This window comes from Sceloporus undulatus, chromosome 6, assembly GCF_019175285.1.
Source record: "Sceloporus undulatus isolate JIND9_A2432 ecotype Alabama chromosome 6, SceUnd_v1.1, whole genome shotgun sequence".
Classification (NCBI taxonomy): domain Eukaryota; kingdom Metazoa; phylum Chordata; class Lepidosauria; order Squamata; family Phrynosomatidae; genus Sceloporus; species Sceloporus undulatus.
In genome coordinates this window covers 121781953-121806314 of record NC_056527.1, presented here as the reverse complement: position 1 = coordinate 121806314, position 24362 = coordinate 121781953, and the positions used below count along the sequence as shown (strand labels likewise).

Here is a 24362-nt window from a genome sequence, read left to right as displayed (position 1 = left end):
GCCAGCGTTTTCTGAAGATGCCAGGCACAGATTATTATTATTATTATTATTATTATTATTATTATTGTTATTATTGTTATTATTGTTATTTATGATATGTATACCCCACCCTTCAGCCCTAAAGGCTATCAGAGCAGCCTATTATTATTATTATTATTTAATTTTAAATTTAATTAAATTTAATTAAAATTAGATGCTGGTGAAACGTCAGGAATAAAGTCTTCCAGAGGATAGAAAGAGGAAGAGGGAAGGGGGAAGTGAGGAAGGGGATTTAGGACATATATATATATATATATATATATATAAAATTGTTTTTGTTATTATTGTTGCTTATTTTTGTTACTTTTATTATTGTTGTTGTCTTTTATTGTTGTTTTTCTGGGAAAAAAGCAAGAGATACATTTATTATTATTATTATCATTATTATTATTTATAATCAAACGTGTTAAAATGCTTCAGCAACGATGCGCCAAACTAATCATTAGGGCCGTTTCTTTTTATTTCTAGGATCCCCTTGTTTGAGAGAAAGCGCAATAAATAAACAAATAAACAAAAACAATAACAACAGTAAACTCTTTTCTTTCGCTTTTAATTTCCCGCGTTTTTCCCTCCAAAACAAAATGGAGGGGATGTAAACAAACATGGCGCCCAAGCAACCGGAAGCCGGCTCTGAGAAGGGGCCGCTCTAGGACTCCAGAGCGCAGAGAACTCTATGACCCAGAGCCGAGGCGAGAGTTTAGCCGTTTAACCCGGAAGTGTAGAGTCCTGAAACAGGAAGCGGAAGCCTCGGAGTGGGCTCCTGCGTGCAAGAGGCGTTCGGCGGAGGAGGAGGAGAAGGCTCTTTGAAACGAAGGGAGCAGAGGCTGTTTCTCCGGAGCCGCCATGGCGGACGTCACCGCCCGGAGCCTCCAATACGAATACAAGGCGGTGAGTGAGGAAGGGAGACGCGGAGGGACTTGGGTTAGGTTTAGCCTGGAGAAGAGGGCCTTAAGAGGGGAGATGGCAGCCCTCTTTAAGGACTTGGAGGGGAGCCATATTGGGGATGGAGCGAGCTTGTTTTCTGCTGCTCCAGAGAATAAGAGACAATGGAGCCATGGATGCAAACTGCAGGGAAAGAGAATCCACCTAAACCTCTTGACAGTGGAAGATGCTGCCCTTGAGTCTCCCTCCTTGGAGGCTGGAGGGCCGTCTGTCAATGGGGCTGCTTTGATGGAGAGTTCCTGCATGGCAGACTAGGATGGCGCTTCCAACCCCAAGAAGATCTGGAGGCCATGAAGCCTTGTGGGGAAGATCTGAAGGAGCTGGGGATGTTTAGCCTGGAGAAGAGACGCTTAAAGGGTGATATTATAGCACTACTCCTTAAGTATTGAAAGGGCTGCCATGCTGAGGGTGGGGGACCTTGTCTTCTGCTGCTCCAGAGAATAGGACACAATGGAGCCATGGAAGCAAACTGCAGGGAAGGAAGAGCTTCATGACAGCAAGAATTGTTGGGTTGGATGACCCTTAGGATCTCTTCCAACTCTATGGTTCTATTATTCCAAGAGGTGACACTATATAGCCCTGTTTAAATATTTGGAGGGGTGCCATATTGGGGATGGAGCAAGCTTGTTTTCTGCTGCTCCAGAGAATAGGACACAATGGAGCAACAGATGTAAAGTACAAGAAAAGAGATTCCACCTAAACTTCTTGACAGTAAGAACTGTTTGAGAGTGGAAGATGCTGCCTTTGAGTCTCCTTCTTGGAGGCTGTCTTTAAGCAGAGTCTGGATGGCCATCTGTCAATGGGGATGCTTTGATGGAGAGTTCCTGCATGGCAGAACCGAATTGGACTGGGCGGCCCTTCTTGGGGTCTCTTCAAATGCCATGATTCTATGGTTATACAACCATACAATATAGCCCTATCTAAATATTGGGTGTCATACTGAGGATGGAGCAAGCTTGTTTTCTACTCCTGCAGAGAGTAGGACCTGGAGCAATGGATGCAAGCTCCAGGAAAAGAGATTCCAGCTCAACATTAGGAGGAACTTGCTGAGAGTAAGAATTGTTGGGTTGGATGACCCTTAGGATCTCTTCCAACTCTATGATGCTATTATTTTAAGAGGTGATACTATATAGCCCTGTTTAAAATATTTGGAGGGGTGTCACATTGAGGAGGGAGCAAGCTTGTTTTCTGCCGCTCTAGAGAATGGGACACAATGGAGTCAAGCTACAGGTAAAGAAGTTCCACCTCAACATTAGGAGGCACTTCCTGAGAGTAAGGGCTGTTTGATGGTGGAAGATGCTGCCTTTGAATGTTTAGGAAGTAGTTAAATCTATTGCTCTATGCCCCAGTCTCTGGAGCTGCAGAAAACAAGTTTGCTCCACACTCTCCACATTGGGTCTCATATTGATAGAAAGGTGGGATATAAACCAATAATAATAATAATAACAACATGTATTTATACCCCACCCCGCTACGAGGCGGCTTACGACATTACAGTGAATGACACTAATAGAAAGCAAGTTAGAAAATGGCTACCTGTTGCTTCTTGCAGTGAGGCAGAGATGATGGGAACGTTTGAAGGAACCTGTTTCAGTGCTTTCTCCAAAGCCCTGATCACTCCTCCTCTTTGTGCTGTCATTCCTCCAGAACTCGAACCTCGTACTCCAAGCCGATCGCTCCTTGATTGACAGGACTCGCCGCGATGAGCCCACGGGGGAGGTCCTGTCGCTGGTTGGGAAACTGGAAGGCACCCGGATGGGCGACAAGGCCCAGAGGACCAAGCCCCAAATGCAGGAGGAGAGAAGAGCAAAGTGAGCAAGCGGCCGATTCTATAGTCTTATCCGATGTGTCAACATATATAGCATGTTATCCTTCGGGTGTTGGACATTACATAGCTAACTACAGCGGTACCCTCCATGGATACCAAAACCTTTGGACGCTTGTCCCATTATATACAGTGGCATAGTGAAATGGTGTCCCTTTTGTAAAATAGCAAAACCAAGGTTTGTTTGTTGGAAGTTATATGTTCCTTGGAATATTTTGAAATGGTAGATGGTTGAATCAGTGGATAAAGAGTCTGTGGGTACAAAGAGCAGACTGTATCTGAGCCAATATGGTACGTTAGACTTGTGTTGTGCCACTTAGAACTGAACAGCATACAGACAACTACAGGAGATCGTTCTTTGTTTATCGAGCGTTAAAGTCTCTATCTCGAAAGGCCCAGTTGAAGATTGTGTGAAAGTTGTGTGATTGTGACTACATTCGTGATGGTTCAGAAAACAAAAGCTAAAGGAAGAGTGTACTAGCATAGTCAGAGTCATCTCTGTGTGTATGGTATATAGACTACAAAGTTTTGTTTTGTGTCTTTATTCTGTGTTGACCATCATGGAGCCTGCGGCTGGGGATAATGTGGGTTTTACATTTCTGGAGGACACCAGTTTGGAGAAGATGGGGGAAAATAGTCTGATTTCCTAATCTTGAATGCAGTATCGCCACTGTCATAAATAAACTAGATAGCACTTATATAGAGAGATCTTGCAGCACCTTTGAAACTACCTGAGAGAAAGAGATTGGCAGCATGAGCTTTTGTAGACTTAGATAGCACTTAGCACTGGGGCAAATAGCTTTTCTGTATTTCTTCATTAGGGAATGAAAGTGTGGTTCTTGTTAACTGTGTTTTAACCAAACTGGAAGGGTGGTCCTCCTGCTTGTCCTGGTTGTGTGATGATCTTTTTTGCTGCTCTGTAGGAGGCGGAAACGTGATGAGGACCGACATGACATTAACAAGATGAAGGGCTACACTCTGCTTTCTGAGGGCATTGATGAGATGGTGGGGATTATCTACAAACCCAAAACCAAGGAGACCCGGGAAACCTATGAAGTTTTGCTGAGCTTCATTCAGGCAGCTCTTGGGGATCAGGTGGGTCAAGGGCAGGGTTGTGGAGGACTTCATGCTCCAAGGGTACTGGGCTAAGTGGAGGCCTAAAATTCCTATGTTCTTTCTGCATAGGCTTGAGATATTAACAAGATCCCCTATAAAACACTTCAGCATTCTTGAAGCAGTGTTAGTAGAAGTAGTGATTTAAGTCCCTTTTTTCCCTTTCCTTGCAGCCCCGAGACATTCTCTGTGGAGCTGCTGATGAGGTTCTGGCTGTTTTGAAGAATGAGAAGCTACGCGACAAGGAGCGTCGGAAGGAGATCGACCTCCTGCTGGGACAGACAGATGACACTCGTTACCATGTGCTGGTGAACCTGGGCAAGAAGATCACAGACTATGGTGGGGACAAGGAGATCCAGAACATGGGTATGGCTGGCCACCTTTTTCTGAATTCATTACTTGTATACTGAATTCTGCATAGAGCACTTTGATTTTTAATTCAATGCCTGCCTCAAGGCAAAGGCTGGAATCCTCTTGGTGACTTAACTTTTTTGCAATGCTTTTTTCCTAATGCTCTCGTAATTAGCCCATGTGGCCTCTTCTAATCTTTGGCTATCTTTGCAGATGACAACATTGATGAGACCTATGGGGTAAATGTGCAGTTTGAGTCTGATGAAGAGGTGAGTGCATTAACTCTTGATGTGGGATGGGGGTGGCGAGAATGGAAATGTGCATGAAAATCCTGGCAGATTCAGGGATGAATTTTGGCTGAAAGATTTCCCAAGGAGAAAGCAAGTTCCCTTGCTCAAGTGATTACAGAAATATGTCATAATAGGGATCCCTTGATCACATAAAAAGTTCCCTCCATACTCTTTTTTAAAGTGTCTCTTCATTCTTGGAACACTAGCCATGGTAGTTCTTCTTGCCCACTGCTTGCCATGCTGCTAATGGAAATCTTTGGGTTTTGGACTTGTTGTGAAATGTCCTGACGGGGAACACTGAACAAAAGCCATCTTGTTCCAACAGGAAGGGGATGAAGATGTTTATGGTGAAGTCCGAGATGAGGCGTCTGATGATGACATGGAAGGAGATGAGGCAGTTGTGCGCTGCACTCTTTCAGCCAATGTGAGTCATTCTGCAAATGCAGTAGGGCTTTTGCCATTTTAGTAGGATGGTGACTGACAGCAATAGCTTTTTAGAGTGTGTAATGAGCAGAATAACTGGGAATTTGTTGCTACCATGCCTGCTAGGAGCATTTTCCAAACCATAACTGACTGACTAACTAACTAATATTATTGGAGCATGTTCCCATCAATTGGGTGTGATGTGACATCACTTCTGTTTCCCAAATGACAGCCATGATGGAGTATTGTGGCTCTCTGGGGGAGTTTGAAATGGTACAGTGTGGCCCATAGTGCAGTGTTCAGGATAAAATTGCTTAGCATTCTCTTTACCTCACACAGTTGTATTTGGGCTTTGTGTGCTATAGGCTTTTATTATCAAGGCCCTTTGTGCAAATTATTGTGTCTCTCCTCAGCTTGTGGCATCAGGTGAACTGATGAGTTCAAAGAAGAAAGACTTGCACCCGCGAGACATTGATGCCTTCTGGCTGCAACGGCAGCTCAGCCGCTTCTATGATGATGCCATCGTATCTCAGAAAAAAGCTGATGAAGTCTTGGAAATCTTAAAGGTGTTTTGCTTGCTTCTTTTGCCTTATGGTTACAGTACCACTGATTCTTCAGTGGACTGGAGTTATCATTTAAAGCATCTGTGACTTCTTCTCAAAGAGAAAGGGATCCTCTTGTCTGCCATTTTACTGTAGCCCAACTTGACTCTCCTAGCTATTCTCATTTCTCACCTGATACCTGATTCTGAAGTGTGGGGAGAAACTGTTATATTTTCCTTCCTGTTGACATTTCCATGTCACAGATATCCAGGTTCATTCTTTCCTGGAACTTGAGTTTTCTGTCTCTGATTGCTCTTCTTTAGCTAGAAGCCCCCGTGTAAAGAGTAATGGTTCTTAATGGGAACAAGCATGAACTTCTTTCTTCCTTTTCTCTTTCCCCAGACTGCCAGTGATGACAGAGAATGTGAAAACCAGCTGGTCCTGCTCTTAGGCTTTAACACATTTGATTTCATTAAAGTGTTGAGGCAACACAGAATGATGAGTGAGTGTTTGCTGTTGGTGTTACTGGTGTCCTGTGGGGGGGGGGGGATATTACTAAGTGTTATGGCTGGGTTACTACTACATATGTGTATGGAGTGTGTGTTACCTGTTCCCTTAGTGAGGAGGTGTGTTCTCTTTTATTCACTGCCTTTTCCTTTCTCCCCAGTCCTATACTGTACACTCCTGGCTAGTGCCCAGAGTGAAGCTGAGAAGGAGAGGATTATGGGAAAGATGGAGTCTGACCCTGAGCTGTCCAAATTCCTGTATCAACTGCATGAGACTGAGAAGGAAGATTTGATTCGGGTAAGGAATGGCAAGGAAAGAAATTCTGAGTGCTAGCCTATGTTCACCTCATCAGTATCAGTTGCAATATGGCTTTGTTGCATTGTTTCTGTTGATTGCAAAAATCAGGCTGTTTGACAAAGGTGGTGAGGCTGGCTGACTTGGCCAAGACCCCTTAGTAAGACCAAGCAATGATTTGAATGTACAGTGCCCTATATCCAAAGCGGCAAGTGCATTATGTAGGTTGTTCCTTTTGTGTTGGTCTGGCTCAGAATGGTATTCTAAATAAGGGATGGACATCCCTTCCTGTGTTAGTGTATGCATGTGTAATAATAAGTATGAGGTGTTGTTTTGTATTGAAGCTTTGAGTGTCAAACAGCACAGTTCTGAATAACTTGAAAGTAAGCTATAGGTAAAGCATATTTAGCACAACATCTTTATGGAGTCTGGGGGACTGCATACACACATTGGTTAACAGCCAGGTAAGATACAAAAAACCTAAAAGAAACGGCTAAGCGTATATAGGACTTAGACATTGTTATATTTGCTGGCATATACTTTCAGTAGCAAAAATCCATTTTGCATTTCAGGAGGAACGTTCTCGCAGGGAGCGGGTGCGCCAGTCCCGCATGGACACTGACCTGGAAACCATGGATTTGGATCAAGGAGGGGAGGTTAGTTTGCTTCATCAAAGGTTCACATTGCATGAGAGAAAAGACAACAAGGCCGTGCATCACTAAGCTGAGGGAAGAGATTCCCTGTCTCAGGTTACCTTGTGTAAAATATTGGTTTCTACACCAAAACAAATTTGAGGATGATCATTCTGGAAGGCTCTGCTAGGATGAGTAGTGAGGCTCTGCTAGGATGAGTAGTAACTCTTTTAATTGCAATGTATAATACCTTCTTACCTGAACTGTATAATAGTAATTTATGAACTAGGTGAGTACTCCAGACCATTCACTATCACTTTACACTTACCAGTGGGGGTGAAGAATAAGGTTCCAATGTCTTTATAAGCAGCAAATACATGTGTGGGCTTAAGCAAATGTTTAGGACAAGCCCTTTGCTATTTATTCCTCATCTTGGGTTTTCTTCTTCCATGTCAGGCTTTGGCCCCTCGGCAAGTTTTAGACCTGGAAGACCTGGTGTTTGCCCAAGGAAGTCATTTCATGGCTAACAAACGATGTCAGCTGCCAGATGGTTCTTTCAGGAGACAACGCAAAGGCTACGAGGAAGTCCATGTCCCTGCCTTGAAGCCAAAGCCCTTTGGTTCAGAGGAGGTTAGCAAAATATTTGTACATTTGCTTTCTATGAATAGTGCTCAGGGTTAAGTTTGTCTGGCCCTCACTTATACTAAACCATTTCTTATTTTCAAGCTGGCATATTTTCTTTATGTCCTCTGCATTGATATCCATTCTTATGTGCCTTGCTTTGTATGCTTGTACTTCCTTTTGATCCTTGGCCCCTCAGATTAGTAGCATTCTGTGTTGTGGCTGGTAAATTCTGATCTCTTGTTTACTCTTCTGGTACTTGCATGTACAAGCATAAATAGCCTCAAACCACCTCTGTTCCAGGAGAAAGGATTCCGTCTCACAAGCTTGTGGCCGACTTATTTTGGTAGCAGTGATAATGATAATAATGGTTTCTGTTTCTTTTCCTCAGCAACTAGTTCCTGTGGAGAAGCTTCCCAAGTATGCACAAGCTGGGTTTGAGGGGTTCAAAACACTGAATCGAATTCAGAGCAAACTCTACCGTGCCGCACTTGAGACGGATATGAATCTGCTCCTATGTGCCCCTACTGTAAGTAACCTTGCCATCTTTCATTGAGTCAGTAGATTTCTGTGCCTCTAAATGATTCCCGGATAGTTAAACTTGCCCACTTCTATACTGTATGTCTGTCTCTGGTTGAAATATAAGCAATATTTTAGTTTGTTCCTTTGTCATATGTCTCTTCTGATTTCCCATCCATGTACCTGTTTATCTTTGGAAAAACAGAATAGACATAAGCCTAAAGTGGCCTTGTCTTTTGACCAGTTTAACCAAATACTTTACATATAAGAGTAGTAATATCTACAATTGCCTTGCCAGAATTGAGGCTCTGTTTCTGAAAAAGTTAACTGCAGTGCCTCTTTTACCATGCAAAGTTTATATATACAGGTGTGTATGTGTAAGTGCCAGGAAGGAGGATGAATAGGACTTTTTTGCTCTGATTCTCTCCTTATATTCCAGGGTGCTGGGAAAACCAATGTGGCTTTGATGTGTATGCTGCGTGAGATAGGGAAGCATATCAACCTGGATGGAACTATCAATGTGGATGACTTCAAAATTATCTACATTGCACCAATGAGGTCCTTAGTCCAGGAAATGGTGGGCAGCTTTGGGAAGGTAAGACAGGAACACTGCTTTCTATAAGACTTGCACTGAGTAGGTGAGGATGGAAGGGGGAGAACTGGAGCTTGGAAAGGGTTTACACTGTGAGAACTGGTGGAGCATAACAACCAGGGATTGGAAAAGTTAATTTTCTGGAAGGTTACTCCCAAAATTCTTCTGTTTATCTGTGGGATCTTGCCTGAGCAGTGAGCTCATCATGTGGTCTAAGGCATGCCACACTCTTTCAGAATCAGCTCTGTGTCAATCATCTACAACATAGGGGTGGTAGTCAAATACCTGATAGGATTGTTGGATGTGGACTACATGAAAGCATTGTGTGAGTGGCTATTATTGTTAACATCTGTGTTCCTTTCTTCCTCCTAGCGCTTGGCCACTTATGGCATCACTGTGGCTGAGTTGACTGGAGACCACCAGTTGTGTAAGGAAGAAATAAATGCCACACAGATCATTGTCTGCACCCCAGAGAAATGGGACATCATCACCCGCAAAGGAGGGGAACGCACATATACCCAGTTGGTGCGCCTCATCATATTGGTACGTTGGCCTGTTTCTGTCACTGTTGGAAAGTGATGGATGCTGTTTCCTCTACCAAATCATCACAGCTTGTTAGTTGGGAGAAAAGTCAGGCTTACAGATATTCAGTTATATTTGCTTCTGGATTTCCATCACATTAATGAACTATGCAAGGAAGTAAATATTTCTCCCTTCTGCAGGATGAGATCCATCTCCTTCATGATGACAGGGGCCCTGTTCTGGAGGCTTTGGTGGCCAGAACCATTCGCAACATCGAGATGACCCAGGAAGATGTGAGGCTTATTGGCTTGAGCGCCACCTTACCAAACTATGAGGATGTGGCTACCTTCCTGAGAGTGGAGCCGGCCAAAGGCTTGTTCTACTTTGATAACAGGTAAAGGTAGTCATGTTAGAGTCCGAAATGATCTTGAAGAGGTGATTGAGAACTACTACAGTATTAGAGAGTGATTCTGTTAACAGACAGTGAACAGTATGTTTATTTTTAAAATCTTGTTTGAATCTTAAATATGTTTTATATATATATAGTGTGTGTGAGTGAGTGTGTTTGTCTTCAGGGAACTCTAGATTAGTGAAAAAATGATTGTTTTCTATAAGTCTTACTGTTTTGCAACATTTTCCTTCCAGCTTCCGCCCGGTGCCCCTGGAACAGACTTATGTGGGAATTACTGAAAAGAAAGCCATCAAGCGCTTTCAGATCATGAATGAGATAGTGTATGAAAAAATCATGGAGCATGCTGGGAAGAACCAGGTAGGGATGATTTGGGATTTGCTTGCATGCATCTAGTTGTCTTTGTGTAAATGGAGTTGTAGCTGGTGAACAGTTTTTGGAAGCAGAGCACCACAACTAATGAGGATATAATTTACTTCTGTGTACATTTGTATTGTTCAAAATATATAGTCCTCCTACATGAACATTGCTTTGATTTTATACCATTTCCTGATGTGCTTTTCTATTTGCTTCTGAAATGGTGGGTGGGTGGAATAGAGCTGCATCCAGCTGCAGTTGTATAGCCAAGTGAAAGGCATTGTGCAAGGAGGTGCTGTATACCTCCTTGTACAATCCCCCAAAAGGTTTTTAAGCTACTGAAATGAAATCTCCAGTGATGCAGCATAGCCCATCAAGTGTTGCCCAGTCACTTTTTCCAGCAGATGCCATTACTCTTCTTTTTTCTCTGGCATTATATGTCCCTTTTCAGTGCCTTTTTATTTCTTCGTTTATCTCCAGATTGCTTTCTTATCTTCTGACTCAGCTTTCCCAATGTGTGGTTAATTGCTTTGATTTCTGATGTCTGAAACCAGGTGCTTGTGTTCGTCCACTCCCGGAAGGAGACTGGGAAAACAGCCCGAGCCATTAGGGACATGTGTTTGGAGAAAGACACCCTGGGTCTCTTCCTGCGAGAGGGCTCTGCTTCCACTGAGGTCCTGAGGACAGAAGCTGAGCAGTGCAAGGTATCTGTTCATTGATCTGAAATGCCTTAATTTCAAAAGCAGGTTTCACACTAAAGAAAGCATCATGATAATCGTCTCAATGAACAAAACAGTCACACAGATGGGTGAGAAACAGCACAGTATTGAACTCTGCATGGGGGCTGGAAGAGAGAACCATTTGTTTTTAAAGGCTGGCCAAAATTAAAATCGGTTTTTGCCCTTTTCTGGAAAGTCTTGATAGAAAGTTCCACAATTGGGGGTTGTTCCAGAGAAGGTCCTGTTTGTAGGGAACAGCAACAAATTTGCAATTAACAACATCAGTTAAGACACATTAATTAAAACATGGAACAGTTTAAAATGATGAATATTATATACACATTTTGAAACAGTCCACATTTAAAATATAGCATCTAATTCAGCCTACCTTCCACATTAGGAGATTCCCAAGAGCTAGCAAGTGATGAGCAAGCTTTTGTTCACTGGAATACAATAATTTCCTTGTCTCTTCACCCAGTTACAATAAATCAGGAGGGATTCCCCTTTTAGTCTTTTGATGTGAGTTTTGTTTTCTCTTTTGTAGAATTTGGAACTGAAAGACTTGCTGCCCTACGGCTTTGCCATTCACCATGCTGGCATGACTAGAGTGGACCGAACATTGGTGGAAGATCTGTTTGCAGATAAGCATATCCAGGTGAGACAGGGCTTTCCCATGTCAGAGGTCCTTTAGTGTTTCTCCTTCAGTGGGTTATCCCCCAAATTTCCCCCTTCCCCAATAGCTTGAAAAGGTCTTCAGAATTTCCAGACATTTCCCATCTCTGGTTAGCTCCTTATGTAACTTCATGACAGCTATGATACATGTGTGCAGAATTTAAAAACAAGTTTCTTTTTAAATTCATATATGATCATAGGTAACCTTTAGCGACTCAAAAATTTTTTGCTTGTACGTTTACAGTCAGTTTCTTGTACCCTTTTGATCATCCTGTTTAACTTCCTTTTTGAATACATCCAGGTTCTGGTCTCGACAGCAACCTTGGCGTGGGGTGTTAACCTCCCTGCTCACACTGTCATCATCAAGGGGACACAAGTGTACAGCCCAGAGAAGGGCCGCTGGACTGAGCTGGGTGCTCTGGACATCTTGCAGGTACATTCTATGCCATGTGGATACTCTAATAGGTTTGGGCCTCAAGAGTGTATTTTCTCTGCCATACTTTATCCAGGGCTGGGAAAAGATATTCTTTGGAAAACAGCTCTGGGAATCCCTCAGCTGGTATTGACCTGTAATGTTTCCAAACTTTCGTCTTAATGTAGACAAGGAATGGGCAACTATGGCAGTACCAGGGACCATTTATGTTTTTGGCCCAGGAGTCTTTGTGTTGGGTGTACTGTGTGGACTGCAGAGATGAGAAAGGCAGTATAACCAGACAGACACTTAGTTTTTTAAAATAGTAGTTTTTAAAATGTTAAAGCAGTGCTAAAGGCTTTAAACTTGTTTTAAAGGTGAATTGTTGCTCCTAGAAGGTTCCAAGAGAGGCAGTTTGCCTGAGGGGGTGGTCAAATGAAGAGGAGTTTGAAAGGATCAAGAACTAGAAGGATGGCTTTGGAAAGCTGCATACATCCCCCCCACCTCTGTTGTCTTACACTGTGCAGAAGTCTTCTAGAGATAGGCTGAATACTCTTCTGGTTTTCACTTTTACATCTCAGAATTTGGGTTTATTTAGATGCTGGGTCGTGCTGGCAGACCTCAGTATGACACCAAGGGTGAAGGTATCCTCATCACATCTCATGGAGAGCTGCAGTATTACCTCTCGTTGCTCAACCAGCAGCTTCCAATTGAAAGCCAGATGGTAGCCAAGCTCCCTGACATGCTGAACGCAGAGGTTGTGTTGGGTAATGTCCAGAATGCAAAGGTGAGCTACATTGCCTGCCATGAACTGTGGCTGTTGTTTTGCTAGAATTTCTCTCCCGAGAAATAATGAATAAGCAGTTGATCTTCTGTTTCTTGGCTGCTTTAGGATGCTGTGAACTGGCTTGGCTATACTTACTTGTACATCCGCATGTTGCGTTCCCCCACCCTGTATGGGATATCCCATGATGACCTGAAAGGAGATCCGTTGCTGGACCAGCGGCGGCTGGACTTGGTGCACACTGCTGCACTGATGCTGGACAAAAACAACTTAGTCAAGTATGACAAGAAGACAGGAAATTTCCAGGTGAGGATGAAGAAGAGTACAGGCTATGCATGAAGAATGCATTCTGCAAATGTTTGTTGAGACATTACAAAGACCAGTCTTGGTTGTTCTTTTGCCTTTTCTTCTTTAAAGTGGTTCCTCCTTCCTTCCTTCCTCATTCTCCCTCTCTTCTGCCAGGTTACTGAGCTGGGTCGCATTGCTAGCCATTACTACATCACCAACGAGACCATACAAACCTACAACCAGCTGCTCAAGCCCACTTTGAGCGAGATTGAATTGTTCCGTGTATTCTCGCTGTCTTCTGAATTCAAGAATATCACTGTGAGAGAGGTATGGATCCAGGATCCATTGGGCAGAGGGGTGGTGCGTCTGTGTATCTTTAAGTATATATGTCTGTGTGAGTGTCTTCCTATTAATCTTGAACTTCTGATAATGTTAGCATGGGCAATGTGTTACCCCAACTGTTTAAATCTTATTTTTATTTTGAGAAGCATGAGAACTTGATCTGTGTCTTCATGTTTATGAGGGTGGGCATGAGGATGGGCATAAGGAGAAAGAGATTCCTAGCCACAAATACAGGGTGAGGTTTGAAGACTGATTCAAGTACTGTTACCCTATGGAACAATAACTCTATCTTGCTTGCTTATTAGCTTTTCATCCAAAATACCATTATTTCTATGCCTGTAACTAAGGGACTGAACCATGGCGTATTGTTGGGAGCTAATATCCTATGTTACCTGCTCATTAGGGAACCTGATAAAATAATAAGAATGGCCTTGTTCCTTTATAATCTGCTAGAATCCTGAGTGTTTCCTCCAAGGTGCAAAGTACCTGTGACTTTTGATCTCTTTCCAACTTTGCCCCTGTAGTGATTGTGCTGCATATTCATGTGATCACCTTAACTTGATTGCAGAAGAAAATTGGTCAGTTGTCTAATTTACAAATTGTAAGCTTCTCTGATAGCCTTGGCTGAAGAGTGGTGTGTGTGTGTTGTGGGCTATATGGGATGCCCTTTTTTGTATTTTTTAATCCCAATCTATTGGTTTCTTGTTTGCAGGAAGAGAAACTGGAGCTACAGAAGTTGCTAGAGAGGGTCCCAATCCCAGTGAAAGAGAGCATTGAAGAGCCTAGTGCTAAGGTATATTCTTTCTGCTCCCTGGCCTGCCGGGTTTTGTAAGTTCATCAGTGCTTCCTTGTGTGTAACACTCCACAGAAAGCATTGGGGAAAGGGTAGGGTGTATCATATACAGAGGATTGGACGATCTCTTGGCATTGGAGAGGAACTTTTTCTTTGTAGGACACTAACCTCTCTTGTCTCTTCCCTTCCTCAGATCAATGTGCTCCTCCAGGCCTTTATCTCTCAGTTGAAGCTGGAAGGCTTTGCTCTCATGGCAGACATGGTGTATGTCACTCAGGTGAGACACAGTGCTAACAGAACATGATATTGACTGTGTGTCTTTGGGTACACCAGGGTTTTATTAAGAGAAATTGCCATGACTATCTAAAAAAGAGGTGAGGTTGTGCACCTTTCCATAATATGTTGAGCTGCAACTCCCAGCAGCCCTAGCCAACACAGTGATCCATGAGGAATGCTGGGAGTGCCAGTTGAAGAGTTGTATGAGTCTCACCCCTCCTGCAAATGTTTCACAAGACAATCATAACACAGCTAGCAATAGACTTGAAAAGATTCCCTTACACACACAAAAGGTCAAAAACACAACAGCTAGCTATTGCAGAAAAGCAGCAGAGAATCTTACAGCACCTTGAATTATTGCAGAGTCTTTTGTGGCAAAATCTGCTCTCTCAGATGTCTTGTTTGATTGTCCTAGTTTGTGTAGATGGCAACACAAGATGAAGAAAATCCCAGTAAAACCTTGCAATGAGCAGGTTGGAAAAATGGGTTTCAGAACCTGAGCACTTTTAGATACAAAGGAAAGGTGGTGGTGGGGAGCTTCTAGGAATGAACGAAGCATTTTCTGGGAGAGGTGGGATTGTGTGACTTCCTCCCTCCACCCCCAGATGTTGAGACCCTCCTTTGTACCCTTTCCAGTCTGCCGGACGACTCATGCGTGCCATCTTCGAGATTGTCCTGAATCGAGGCTGGGCACAGCTCACTGACAAGACTTTGAATCTCTGCAAGATGATTGACAAGAGAATGTATGTGAGATACTGTTATTTTTTTTAAGTTATGTGAGGTTTGGGTTTAGTAAAGCATTGCCACCCCCCAGTTGAGGTGATAAGTAGTTCAGGTCTGATAATGTTCCTTACTTTTACAGGTGGCAGTCCATGTGCCCCCTTCGTCAGTTCAAGAAGCTACCTGAAGAGGTGGTGAAGAAAATTGAGAAGAAAAACTTCCCCTTTGAGCGACTGTATGACTTGAATCACAACGAAATAGGTCAGTAGGTGTAGATGAGCTTAGGTATGTTCATCTATGCACTTGTGTGTTAAGAGACATAATTTCCCTGTCTCTGGATTGAAGTGAGTGGATTTCAGATCCATAATGGCTGCTTTTAGGATAGGCAACTTCAGTGGGTTGGTGGCCATCATTCTGCCCCTGGAACTCTCATAAGGGCCATATGGACTGCAAACCTGCCAAAAGACCTGATCCATAATTCCACTTCTGGTTTGAAAAACTGTTTTGGATTTTTGGTTGGTTGGTTGGTTGGTTGGTTGGTTGGTTGTGTGCACTTTGGCCATGTCTTGAGAAGACTGGACTCTATAGTCACTAGAAAAGACTATAATGCTTAGCAAAATAGGAGGCAGTAGGAAAAGAAGACCACATTCCAGATTGATAGATTCAATCAAGGAAGCCATGGCCCTGAGTTTGGACTAGCTTGATTGGTATGGTGCAAGAAAAGAGCAAAACACAGATGAACAGAGTCCACAGAATATGCCTCTTCAAAGTTAGGTGGAGATTAGAAACCAATTTGTGTTCCAGTACACATGCAGAATATGTAATGCTTCTTATCAACTGCTGAGAGAAAGGGACAGATAGGGTTCACCTCAGCCCTCCTTTTCTTCAGGGGAGCTGATTCGGATGCCGAAGATGGGGAAGACGATCCACAAATACGTTCATCTGTTCCCCAAGCTTGAGCTGTCTGTCCACTTGCAGCCCATCACCAGATCTACTCTGAAAGTCGAGCTGACAATCACTCCTGATTTTCAGTGGGATGAAAAGGTAACCCAACTCACATGGAAGAGGCTGCTTTAATAAACATCAGGACTGCTTGGTGGAATGGTAGTGAGAAAAGGCAGCTGGGGGTGAGGATTGGCAAAGGATGGGACACTAGGAGATTTAGGGCTCCTCAGGTGAAGGCCTGATGTCTGTCCTTGCACAGCTTTAAGTCCATTCTCTCTCTTCTGGGGCAGGTCCATGGTTCATCAGAGGCCTTCTGGATTCTGGTAGAGGATGTGGACAGTGAAGTGATCCTGCACCATGAGTATTTCCTTCTGAAGGCCAAGTATGCCCAAGATGAGCACCTCATCACCTTCTTTGTGCCCGTCTTTGAGCCACTTCCCCCGCAGTACTTCATCCGGGTCGTCTCGGATCGCTGGCTCTGTAAGTCACATTCTCAGGTTCTTTGGCTGAGCCGTGCAACATGGGCCTCTAACTCATTTTTATTGTGCTCTGCCCTGTACTCACCAGTATATATATTTTTAAATAGCGGTGGCAGTTTGACAAAATCTGGAGGTGATCTGCTAAATGTACCAAAGTCAGTGGGGAAGGGAGTAATAATTGACTATCCTATTGACTGTTATGCATATTTATTTCCTTTTACTGTTAACTGTAATGCATTCAACCATTTGTTGGTGAATCATTTGCTGCCGTAAACACAGCCATATAATGGTGAAATGATATTACGGTTATTGAACTGATATATAAATATTATAAACGTATTATTTGAATGTTTTATTATGGTTTGTAACTGTTCTGGAACCATGTAGAAAACTGTTCAACTCCATTATTACAAACTTACAAACCAACTTCCAAGCTGTTATTAAGAGAAATGAAAAAGCCACCCTTGCTCTCATGGCTACTGCTAATATTTCCCCACATTGGATGGCTTGTGTTCGACCTCGTCTTAGTTGTGTTTCTGTGCTTGATGATTCCAGCCTGTGAGACGCAGCTTCCAGTGTCCTTCCGACATCTGATCCTTCCAGAGAAGTATCCTCCGCCAACTGAGCTGCTGGACTTACAACCTCTGCCTGTTTCCGCTTTGCGAAACAGCGCCTTTGAGAGCCTCTACCAGGACAAGTTTCCCTTCTTCAATCCCATCCAGACCCAAGGTGAGCAGCGCATGTGTGCTGGGTCAGTGGGGTGGAACTAGGGGAAAAATTGATATCCTATAGTGGGATTTCAAGAAAGTTGGTTGGCCAGAGTTGGTGTTTGCCTGCAGATGTTAGGAGCAGATGAGCCAAAAGGCATAATACAGAAACGCAATCAAGTTGTTAGATTGATAGAACCCTATTGTTGTTGTTGTATGCCTTCAAGTAATTTCTGACTTAACAACAACTTTAAGGTGATCCTCTTATGGGATTTTCTTATCGATTTGTTCAGAGGAGGTTTGCCTTTGTCTTCCTCTGAGGTTGGGAGAATATGACTTGCCCAAGATCATTCAGTGGGTTTCCATGGCTCTACAGGGATTTGAACCCTGGTTTCCAGAGCTCTCTCATCTTCTTGTAACCAGACGAATTTAGGCCACTATTCTTATAACAGCACTTTGGTATGTCATGCTTAACAGTGACATAGTAACAAATGCAGCTCCTCTTCAGTGTTGCTGGGCAGAAATTTTACTCTGTTTTTGTCTATCTAGTGTTCAACACTGTCTATAACAGCGATGAAAATGTCTTTGTGGGAGCTCCCACTGGCAGTGGAAAGACCATCTGTGCAGAGTTTGCCATACTAAGGATGCTGCTGCAGAACTCGGAGGGCCGCTGTGTCTACATCACGCCCATGGAGGCCCTGGCTGAGCAGGTACAATGCCTTCAGCTTACTGCTTCTTCAATCTTTCCATTCCAGGAAGGTTCATTGGAGCAGATATTATTATTATTATTATTATTATTATTATTATTATTATTATTAGACTTAAACCAGGTCTTCTTCCCACAGTTCACAGACTGTTCTCCTTGGAGAATATTGAGGAACAGTCAAAATTCTACAGAACTGGAAGAAAAATCTTGCAGAATTGTTGATTTGCATCATGCAAAATATATGTTTGCATTATAAGCTAAAAATCCTAGAAGACTGGGCATGAACGAGAGACAGGGAGGGGAGAGTATAGCATGGAAGCTGTTAAGGATTTCAGCTGTTCTTCCTGTCCTGGCAGATCTTCCTGGATTGGTACGAGAAGTTCCAAGAACGTCTTCTCAAGAAAGTCGTCCTGTTGACGGGGGAGACCAGCATAGACTTGAAGCTGCTGGGCAAAGGCAACATCATCATCAGCACGCCTGAGAAGTGGGACATCCTCTCCCGGCGCTGGAAGCAGCGCAAGAATGTGCAGAATGTCAACCTCTTCATCGTGGACGAAGTGCACCTCATTGGTGGCGAGAATGGGGTGAGTCATCTCTACAGAGAAAAGCAGTTCAAGGGAGAATGGCCGCTACTGACTTCTCTTCTGGGGGAGGGCTTGTAATGTCTGGAGTTGCTTAACTGTAATGATGATGTGGGGTGGAATGAAACTTCATTGGTCGATCAAGTGGGGGACTCCCCTTAGGCCATCCTCATAAGGGAAGCTGCTGCCATGCCTCCATCGGGAATTCATCATCATCATCTATCTCTATCTCTCTCTTTATCTTAAGTTACTTGATGTAATTTAGCTGCCTCTGGCTTACCTTTGCAGCCTGTCTTGGAAGTGATCTGCTCTCGGATGCGCTACATCTCCTCCCAGATTGAGCGGCCCATCCGCATTGTGGCCTTGAGCTCCTCCCTCTCCAATGCCAAGGATGTGGCTCACTGGCTGGGCTGCAGTGCCACTGCCACCTTCAATTTCCACCCCAACGTGCGCCCTGTGCCCTTGGAGCTGCACATCCAGGTAGGTCACCCTGTCCCTCTCTCTCATTCATTCATGCAGAAATCGATAGGAGTGCCTGAAGCAGCTTTGTATCAAGCCAGACCACTGATCCACCTGGTTTATCATTGCAACCCTGACTGTAGTATAGCCCTTCCCATTAATTATTCCCTCAGCAAGTAGACTGGCCCTCTAAGCATCCATCTTATTTTCCATTTTCTTTTTCACACTCAGGGTTTCAACATCAGTCATGCTCAGACCCGCCTGTTGTCCATGGCCAAGCCAGTTTATCATGCCATCATGAAACACTCGCCCAAGAAGCCGGTCATTGTGTTTGTGCCATCTCGCAAGCAGACCCGCCTTACGGCCATTGACATCCTCACAACTTGTGCCTCGGATGTCCAGAGGCAGAGGTAGGGATGAGACTAAGGGCTGATGCCTTAATTCCTTTCTAAAATGACTGTTAGAGTTTAAGAACTGTGTGGATTTTCTGAAGCAGTGGTTTTGGGGTCCACTTTGCCTATAACGTATGTTGGCAAAGCAAGAGGAGTCTTAGAACTAAGGACCCCCCTCCTTTTCCTGCCTTATTGCTCTTGTTTTGCTGCATTTGAACAGGTTCCTGCACTGTACAGAGAAGGATGTGGCTCCATATCTGGACAAGCTGAATGACAGCACCTTGAAGGAGACTCTGGTCAATGGGGTGGGCTACCTGCACGAGGGGATGACCTCTATGGAGCGAAGAGTCGTGGAGCAGCTTTTTTCCTCAGGTGAAGTGGTGGTGATAGAGGAAGCGGGACAGGGATTGAGATGAAGTGAAATCATCCATATAATTTGGGGGGAAATTGAAGAAGAATTGTGGTCCTAAGTGAGCCCCATGAAGAAACACCTGTGGGCACTACTGCTGGGGAGAATTCTCAGAGAAGTAACACCATATTCTGGGTAACGTTTGTGTGTGTTCCAACACCACTCAGGTGGACTTGGGATCATTCCTTGTCTCATTCTCTTCTCCTGTTTTACTCTTCAGGTGCCATTCAGGTGGTGGTGGCCTCGCGCAGCCTCTGCTGGGGAATGAATATGGCCGCTCACTTGGTCATCATCATGGACACTCAGTATTACAATGGCAAGATCCATGCGTGAGTGAAGGCTTCTCTGGGGCTGTGGGGTTCTGGGCCTGTGAGAGACTGGAAGTTAGGCCTAAGAGCAATTCAGTGGGAATCTGAGCACCATGAGGCAAATGCACTTTCATTCCAATAGCTATGAGGAGAAGGGAGGTAATTCCATAACCTAATATAGTGGTTCCCAAGCCTGTGGGAATGATATGTAACTTAAAATGGGGTTCTCTAGATGTTGCAGGACCTAGAGTTGTATCTTAGTATATTCTAGATTCCTTGACCTCTGTCTCTGTTCACACTGTGAATTCTCCTCCTCTATGTGCCAGGTATGTGGATTACCCTATATATGATGTGCTGCAGATGGTGGGTCATGCCAACCGTCCATTGCAGGATGATGAAGGACGCTGTGTTATAATGTGCCAGGGATCCAAGAAGGTGCGTAGAGGAGGAGGAGGAAGGGGTAGACTCCATGATGTCTGTTGGCTTCAAGACATTTGGAATTTCTGAATTCTTTGGCGTATTCTCTCTTGTACTTTTTTTAGAGCATACTTTTCTCTTCTGGGTTTGGCTGTTTGTTTAGTCAGTGTAGGAACCTTATAGGCCAAGTGGTTTGATTAAAATACTAAGACACCCCTTTTGATTCTCCTGTTTCAGGACTTCTTCAAGAAGTTCCTGTATGAACCTCTGCCAGTGGAATCTCACCTGGATCATTGTATGCACGATCACTTCAATGCTGAGATTGTCACCAAAACCATTGAGAACAAGCAAGATGCTGTGGACTATCTCACCTGGACCTTCCTATATCGCCGGATGACTCAGAATCCTAACTACTACAATCTGCAAGGTAGGAAGGCTACTTGATAGCTGAACTCTGTTTAGAAGACTTTGGCTGTTTGGTGGCTTTTAATTTTTATTTATTTTTAAATATCATCAAGACTTTCAGGTTTTTCCCCAAGCCCTCCAGCTGAGCAGCATCTGATGTGGCTTGTCTGTTTTGTTCAGGTGTTTCCCACAGGCATCTCTCTGACCATCTCTCTGAGTTGGTGGAGCAGACGCTCAGCGACTTGGAGCAGTCCAAGTGCATCAGCATCGAGGATGAGATGGATGTGGCACCTCTCAACTTGGGCATGATTGCAGCTTATTACTACATCAACTATACCACCATCGGTAAGGTTGTTTGTTCTAGGATGGAGGGATCTGAGCTCAGCATCTTGTGTGTTTGACTTACTGCTTGAGACATTATGCCTGATGTTTTCTTTATTATGAAACCCTCTTCTGTAGAGCTGTTCAGCATGTCCCTGAATGCCAAGACGAAAGTGCGAGGCTTGATTGAAATTATTTCCAATGCTGCAGAGTATGAAAACATTCCCATCAGGCACCATGAGGACAATCTCCTGCGACAGGTGAGGGAACGAGACTCTTCTTCTATCCTCAATTCCAAAGAAGAGGCCCAGTTTTCTAATGGGCATTGCGGGTTAGGAGCCTGATTCTTGTGTGTAGTCTTCGCTTGGCTGTGATCAGCCTGTCAGTCTCATGCTTTCTGGGCCTGAGTCCTTCTCGAAGTTTAGCAAACTGAAATATTTTTAAAAAGCAAAATAATTGTGTAATCTAGCTTTGGTGTATTCTGGAAATGTCAAATATATGGCAGAAGGACATTATATGGACAGCCGTCTTAGTGTATGAATAGCAGGGGTGAACAACTGTTAGAAGGAATGTAAAATTGTGATCTGCTGATTCTTGCTTCTCTCTCTTCTTCAGCTTGCCCAGAAAGTGCCTCACAAGCTGAATAACCCCAAGTTCAACGACCCTCATGTCAAAACCAACCTCCTGCTGCAGGCCCATCTCTCACGAATGCAGCTGAGTGCAGAGCTCCAGTCGGATACAGAGGAGATCCTGAGCAAGGTATCAGACAGGGAGAGGAAGGTGGCGGACAGATACTCCCAGCTGGCTGCTTTTTCTATAGGGGTCAAAGGGACCCAGACTGCCATGTTTTCATAGAACTTTGTACAATGAAGTTCTTAAGTCTTTTGTGGGGTGCAGAATGGGGTCCTATGTGTTTCACTTCTCTCACTCTAGGTTGTGCTCTTGGCTTTTGGGGTAGCTCAGATGAAAGAGTTGACCTTGTTGCATATGTGCCAAAACTGAACTCCAGATGCTTGGTTTTGTTTCCTTTCCCAGGCAATTCGGCTGATCCAAGCCTGCGTGGACGTCCTCTCCAGCAATGGCTGGCTGAGCCCTGCTCTGGCCGCCATGGAGCTGGCCCAGATGGTCACCCAGGCCATGTGGTCAAAGGACTCCTACCTGAAGCAGCTACCCCACTTCACCTCAGAGCACATCAAGCGCTGCACAGAGAAGGTGAGAGGCAGGAGAAACATGGCAGTTCCTCTTTTCAACAACACGGGGGCCAGGAAAGCTTTTCTCTCTTTAAGTCCCAAGGCCTTGCTCACCCTGTACCTGTCTTCCTTTGCAGGGAGTGGAGAGTGTTTTTGACATCATGGAAATGGAGGATGAGGACCGCAATGCCCTCCTACAGCTCTCCGATGCCCAAATCACTGATGTGGCCCGCTTCTGTAATCGCTATCCCAACATTGAGCTTTCCTATGAGGTGGTGGAAAAAGATGGCATCCGCAGGTAATGCCAGGAGTAACGCTTGCTGTGGGACGACTTCAATGAGTAACCCTCAGATATAAATTTATTGATGGAGGGAGGAGGTTGCAGAATAAGCTTAGCAGGTGCTGCCTGGACACTGCACCACACTTGCGGTAGTGGTTAATGCCTCTTCTCTGGGTTGTTTCCCCAGCGGAGGGCCGGTAGTGGTGCTGGTGCAACTGGAGCGAGAAGAGGAAGTCACTGGGCCAGTGATCGCACCCCTCTTCCCACAGGTAAGTTATGTCCTTGGAAGGAGGGATTATTTATGGGTGGCAAAAAGTCTAATGAGGCTGTGAGGCCTAAAGTTTAGTTTTCACTGCCTTCTTCCTCCTCTCTCCTTTTGTACAGAAACGTGAAGAGGGCTGGTGGGTTGTGATCGGTGACTCCAAATCCAACAGCCTCATCTCCATTAAGAGACTCACGCTGCAGCAGAAGGCCAAGGTGAGCTGAAAGCTGTTACCATTTGCGGGGAGAAGGGCATTTATGAGAAGACTTGAGTCCTGTATTCTTGAGCATTATATGCAGCAATGATGAGCTCAGCATGGTAGATCAAGCATGCTTGTGCTGGCCTGCCATAGGTGCAGTGGTTAAATGCCAGCACTGCAGCTACAAGGTTGTGAGTTCGATCCCAGGGCTCCAAGGTTGACTCAGCCTTAAAGTGAGTACCCAGCTTGTTGTAGCAATTGGCTTACAGATTGTAAACTGCTTAGAGAGTGCTGAGTTTATCCTTCTCCTATATATAGCCAGTTACAATCAATGTAAACGAAGAGCACCTACTCACTAGTGTCTTCCCTGATTTTAGGTGAAACTGGACTTTGTGGCACCGGCTACTGGGACTCATAACTACACCCTGTACTTCATGAGTGATGCTTACATGGGCTGTGACCAGGAGTACAAGTTTAGTGTGGATGTGAAGGAGGCAGAGACTGACAGCGATTCAGACTGAGACCAGCCTTTGGTGTACGTCTCTGGCGGACCATAGACAGAAATTGAGACCCCTTGGAGCAGGGGCCTCACTGTGTGGCTCCTTATCAAGACATTTTCACTGGTGTGGTCTTGACCATTGGACAGTTCCTGTTTTCCACTCTCCTCCCAAAGACCCTTTTCACCTACATCTCCAGCCATTGGTTGGAGAGTCTGTGTTTTTTGTTAGGAAACCTCAATCAATTGGAGGAATTACCTCCATGTCTTTCCAGCATCAGAAGAATCTTCAGTTTTTGGGGTAAAACTCAGCCCTAGATTTGTGTACAGTATTTTAAGTAACTGGCTTGTGTTGGTTCTTTTGAATTGCTACTTGTGTCCAAAATAAAATTATTTAGGGACAGACCGTGGGCTACTTTTGTTATGGCAAAGGGAGAGGGTTTGCTAAGCATGCTCTGTGCATTCGCCCCTATTGCTACTTAAGGACTAAACTTGTCTTTTCTTTAGGACAGCCAATAATTAGGACCCATTCTTTCTCAAATGCAGGAGGCTAGCCCAAGAAATTGCTTACTCTGGGGAAGATAATAGTTCTTCCATCAGGGTGTTCCAGATAATGAAGCTATACCACAACCTTAAAGTGGTTATACCCCTGCTCTGCAAGATAACAGTTTATGACCCCAAGCATTGCTCTGTTAAAGAATCAGTGTCTGCTTCTGTGTAAAATTAGTGTGCTAAATATTCTGTAATTTGGTTGTATAATTTTTACATGAAACAAAACCTCTTGAACTACAGAAATGTAGCATGCTGAATGGGAACTGTGAA

The 24362-nt window shown here is 44.2% G+C and overlaps 1 protein-coding gene across 1 annotated transcript; it reads left to right on the top strand.

Annotated features, from left to right (window-relative positions):
- The first annotated feature begins 767 nt into the window (after positions 1–767).
- Positions 768–23945, top strand: SNRNP200 (small nuclear ribonucleoprotein U5 subunit 200). The gene is made up of 45 exons (XM_042473410.1): positions 768–927; positions 2629–2792; positions 3730–3901; positions 4093–4285; positions 4484–4539; positions 4886–4984; positions 5397–5549; positions 5928–6027; positions 6193–6329; positions 6899–6982; positions 7415–7588; positions 7971–8108; positions 8538–8693; positions 9063–9233; positions 9413–9606; positions 9858–9981; positions 10533–10682; positions 11242–11352; positions 11671–11802; positions 12380–12568; positions 12674–12871; positions 13028–13180; positions 13908–13988; positions 14182–14265; positions 14901–15007; positions 15127–15245; positions 15874–16028; positions 16220–16409; positions 16964–17137; positions 17665–17825; positions 18178–18405; positions 18691–18882; positions 19093–19271; positions 19474–19625; positions 19883–19991; positions 20297–20405; positions 20625–20814; positions 20973–21137; positions 21252–21373; positions 21729–21872; positions 22149–22325; positions 22441–22601; positions 22771–22852; positions 22968–23060; positions 23422–23945. Exons 1-45 carry the CDS (start codon positions 883–885, stop codon positions 23563–23565), a joined length of 6411 nt encoding a protein of 2136 aa, XP_042329344.1. The 5' UTR covers positions 768–882; the 3' UTR covers positions 23566–23945.
- Positions 23946–24362: the final 417 nt, after the last annotated feature.

Excerpts from the sequence above, each read along its gene's own strand:
- SNRNP200 (XM_042473410.1), top strand. The coding sequence starts at position 883 with ATGGCGGACGTCACCGCCCGGAGCCTCCAATACGAATACAAGGCG. Across the intron at positions 11,803-12,379 it reads GTGCTCTGGACATCTTGCAG|ATGCTGGGTCGTGCTGGCAG; the intron begins GTACATTCTATG and ends GGGTTTATTTAG. Across the intron at positions 12,569-12,673 it reads GTAATGTCCAGAATGCAAAG|GATGCTGTGAACTGGCTTGG; the intron begins GTGAGCTACATT and ends TGGCTGCTTTAG.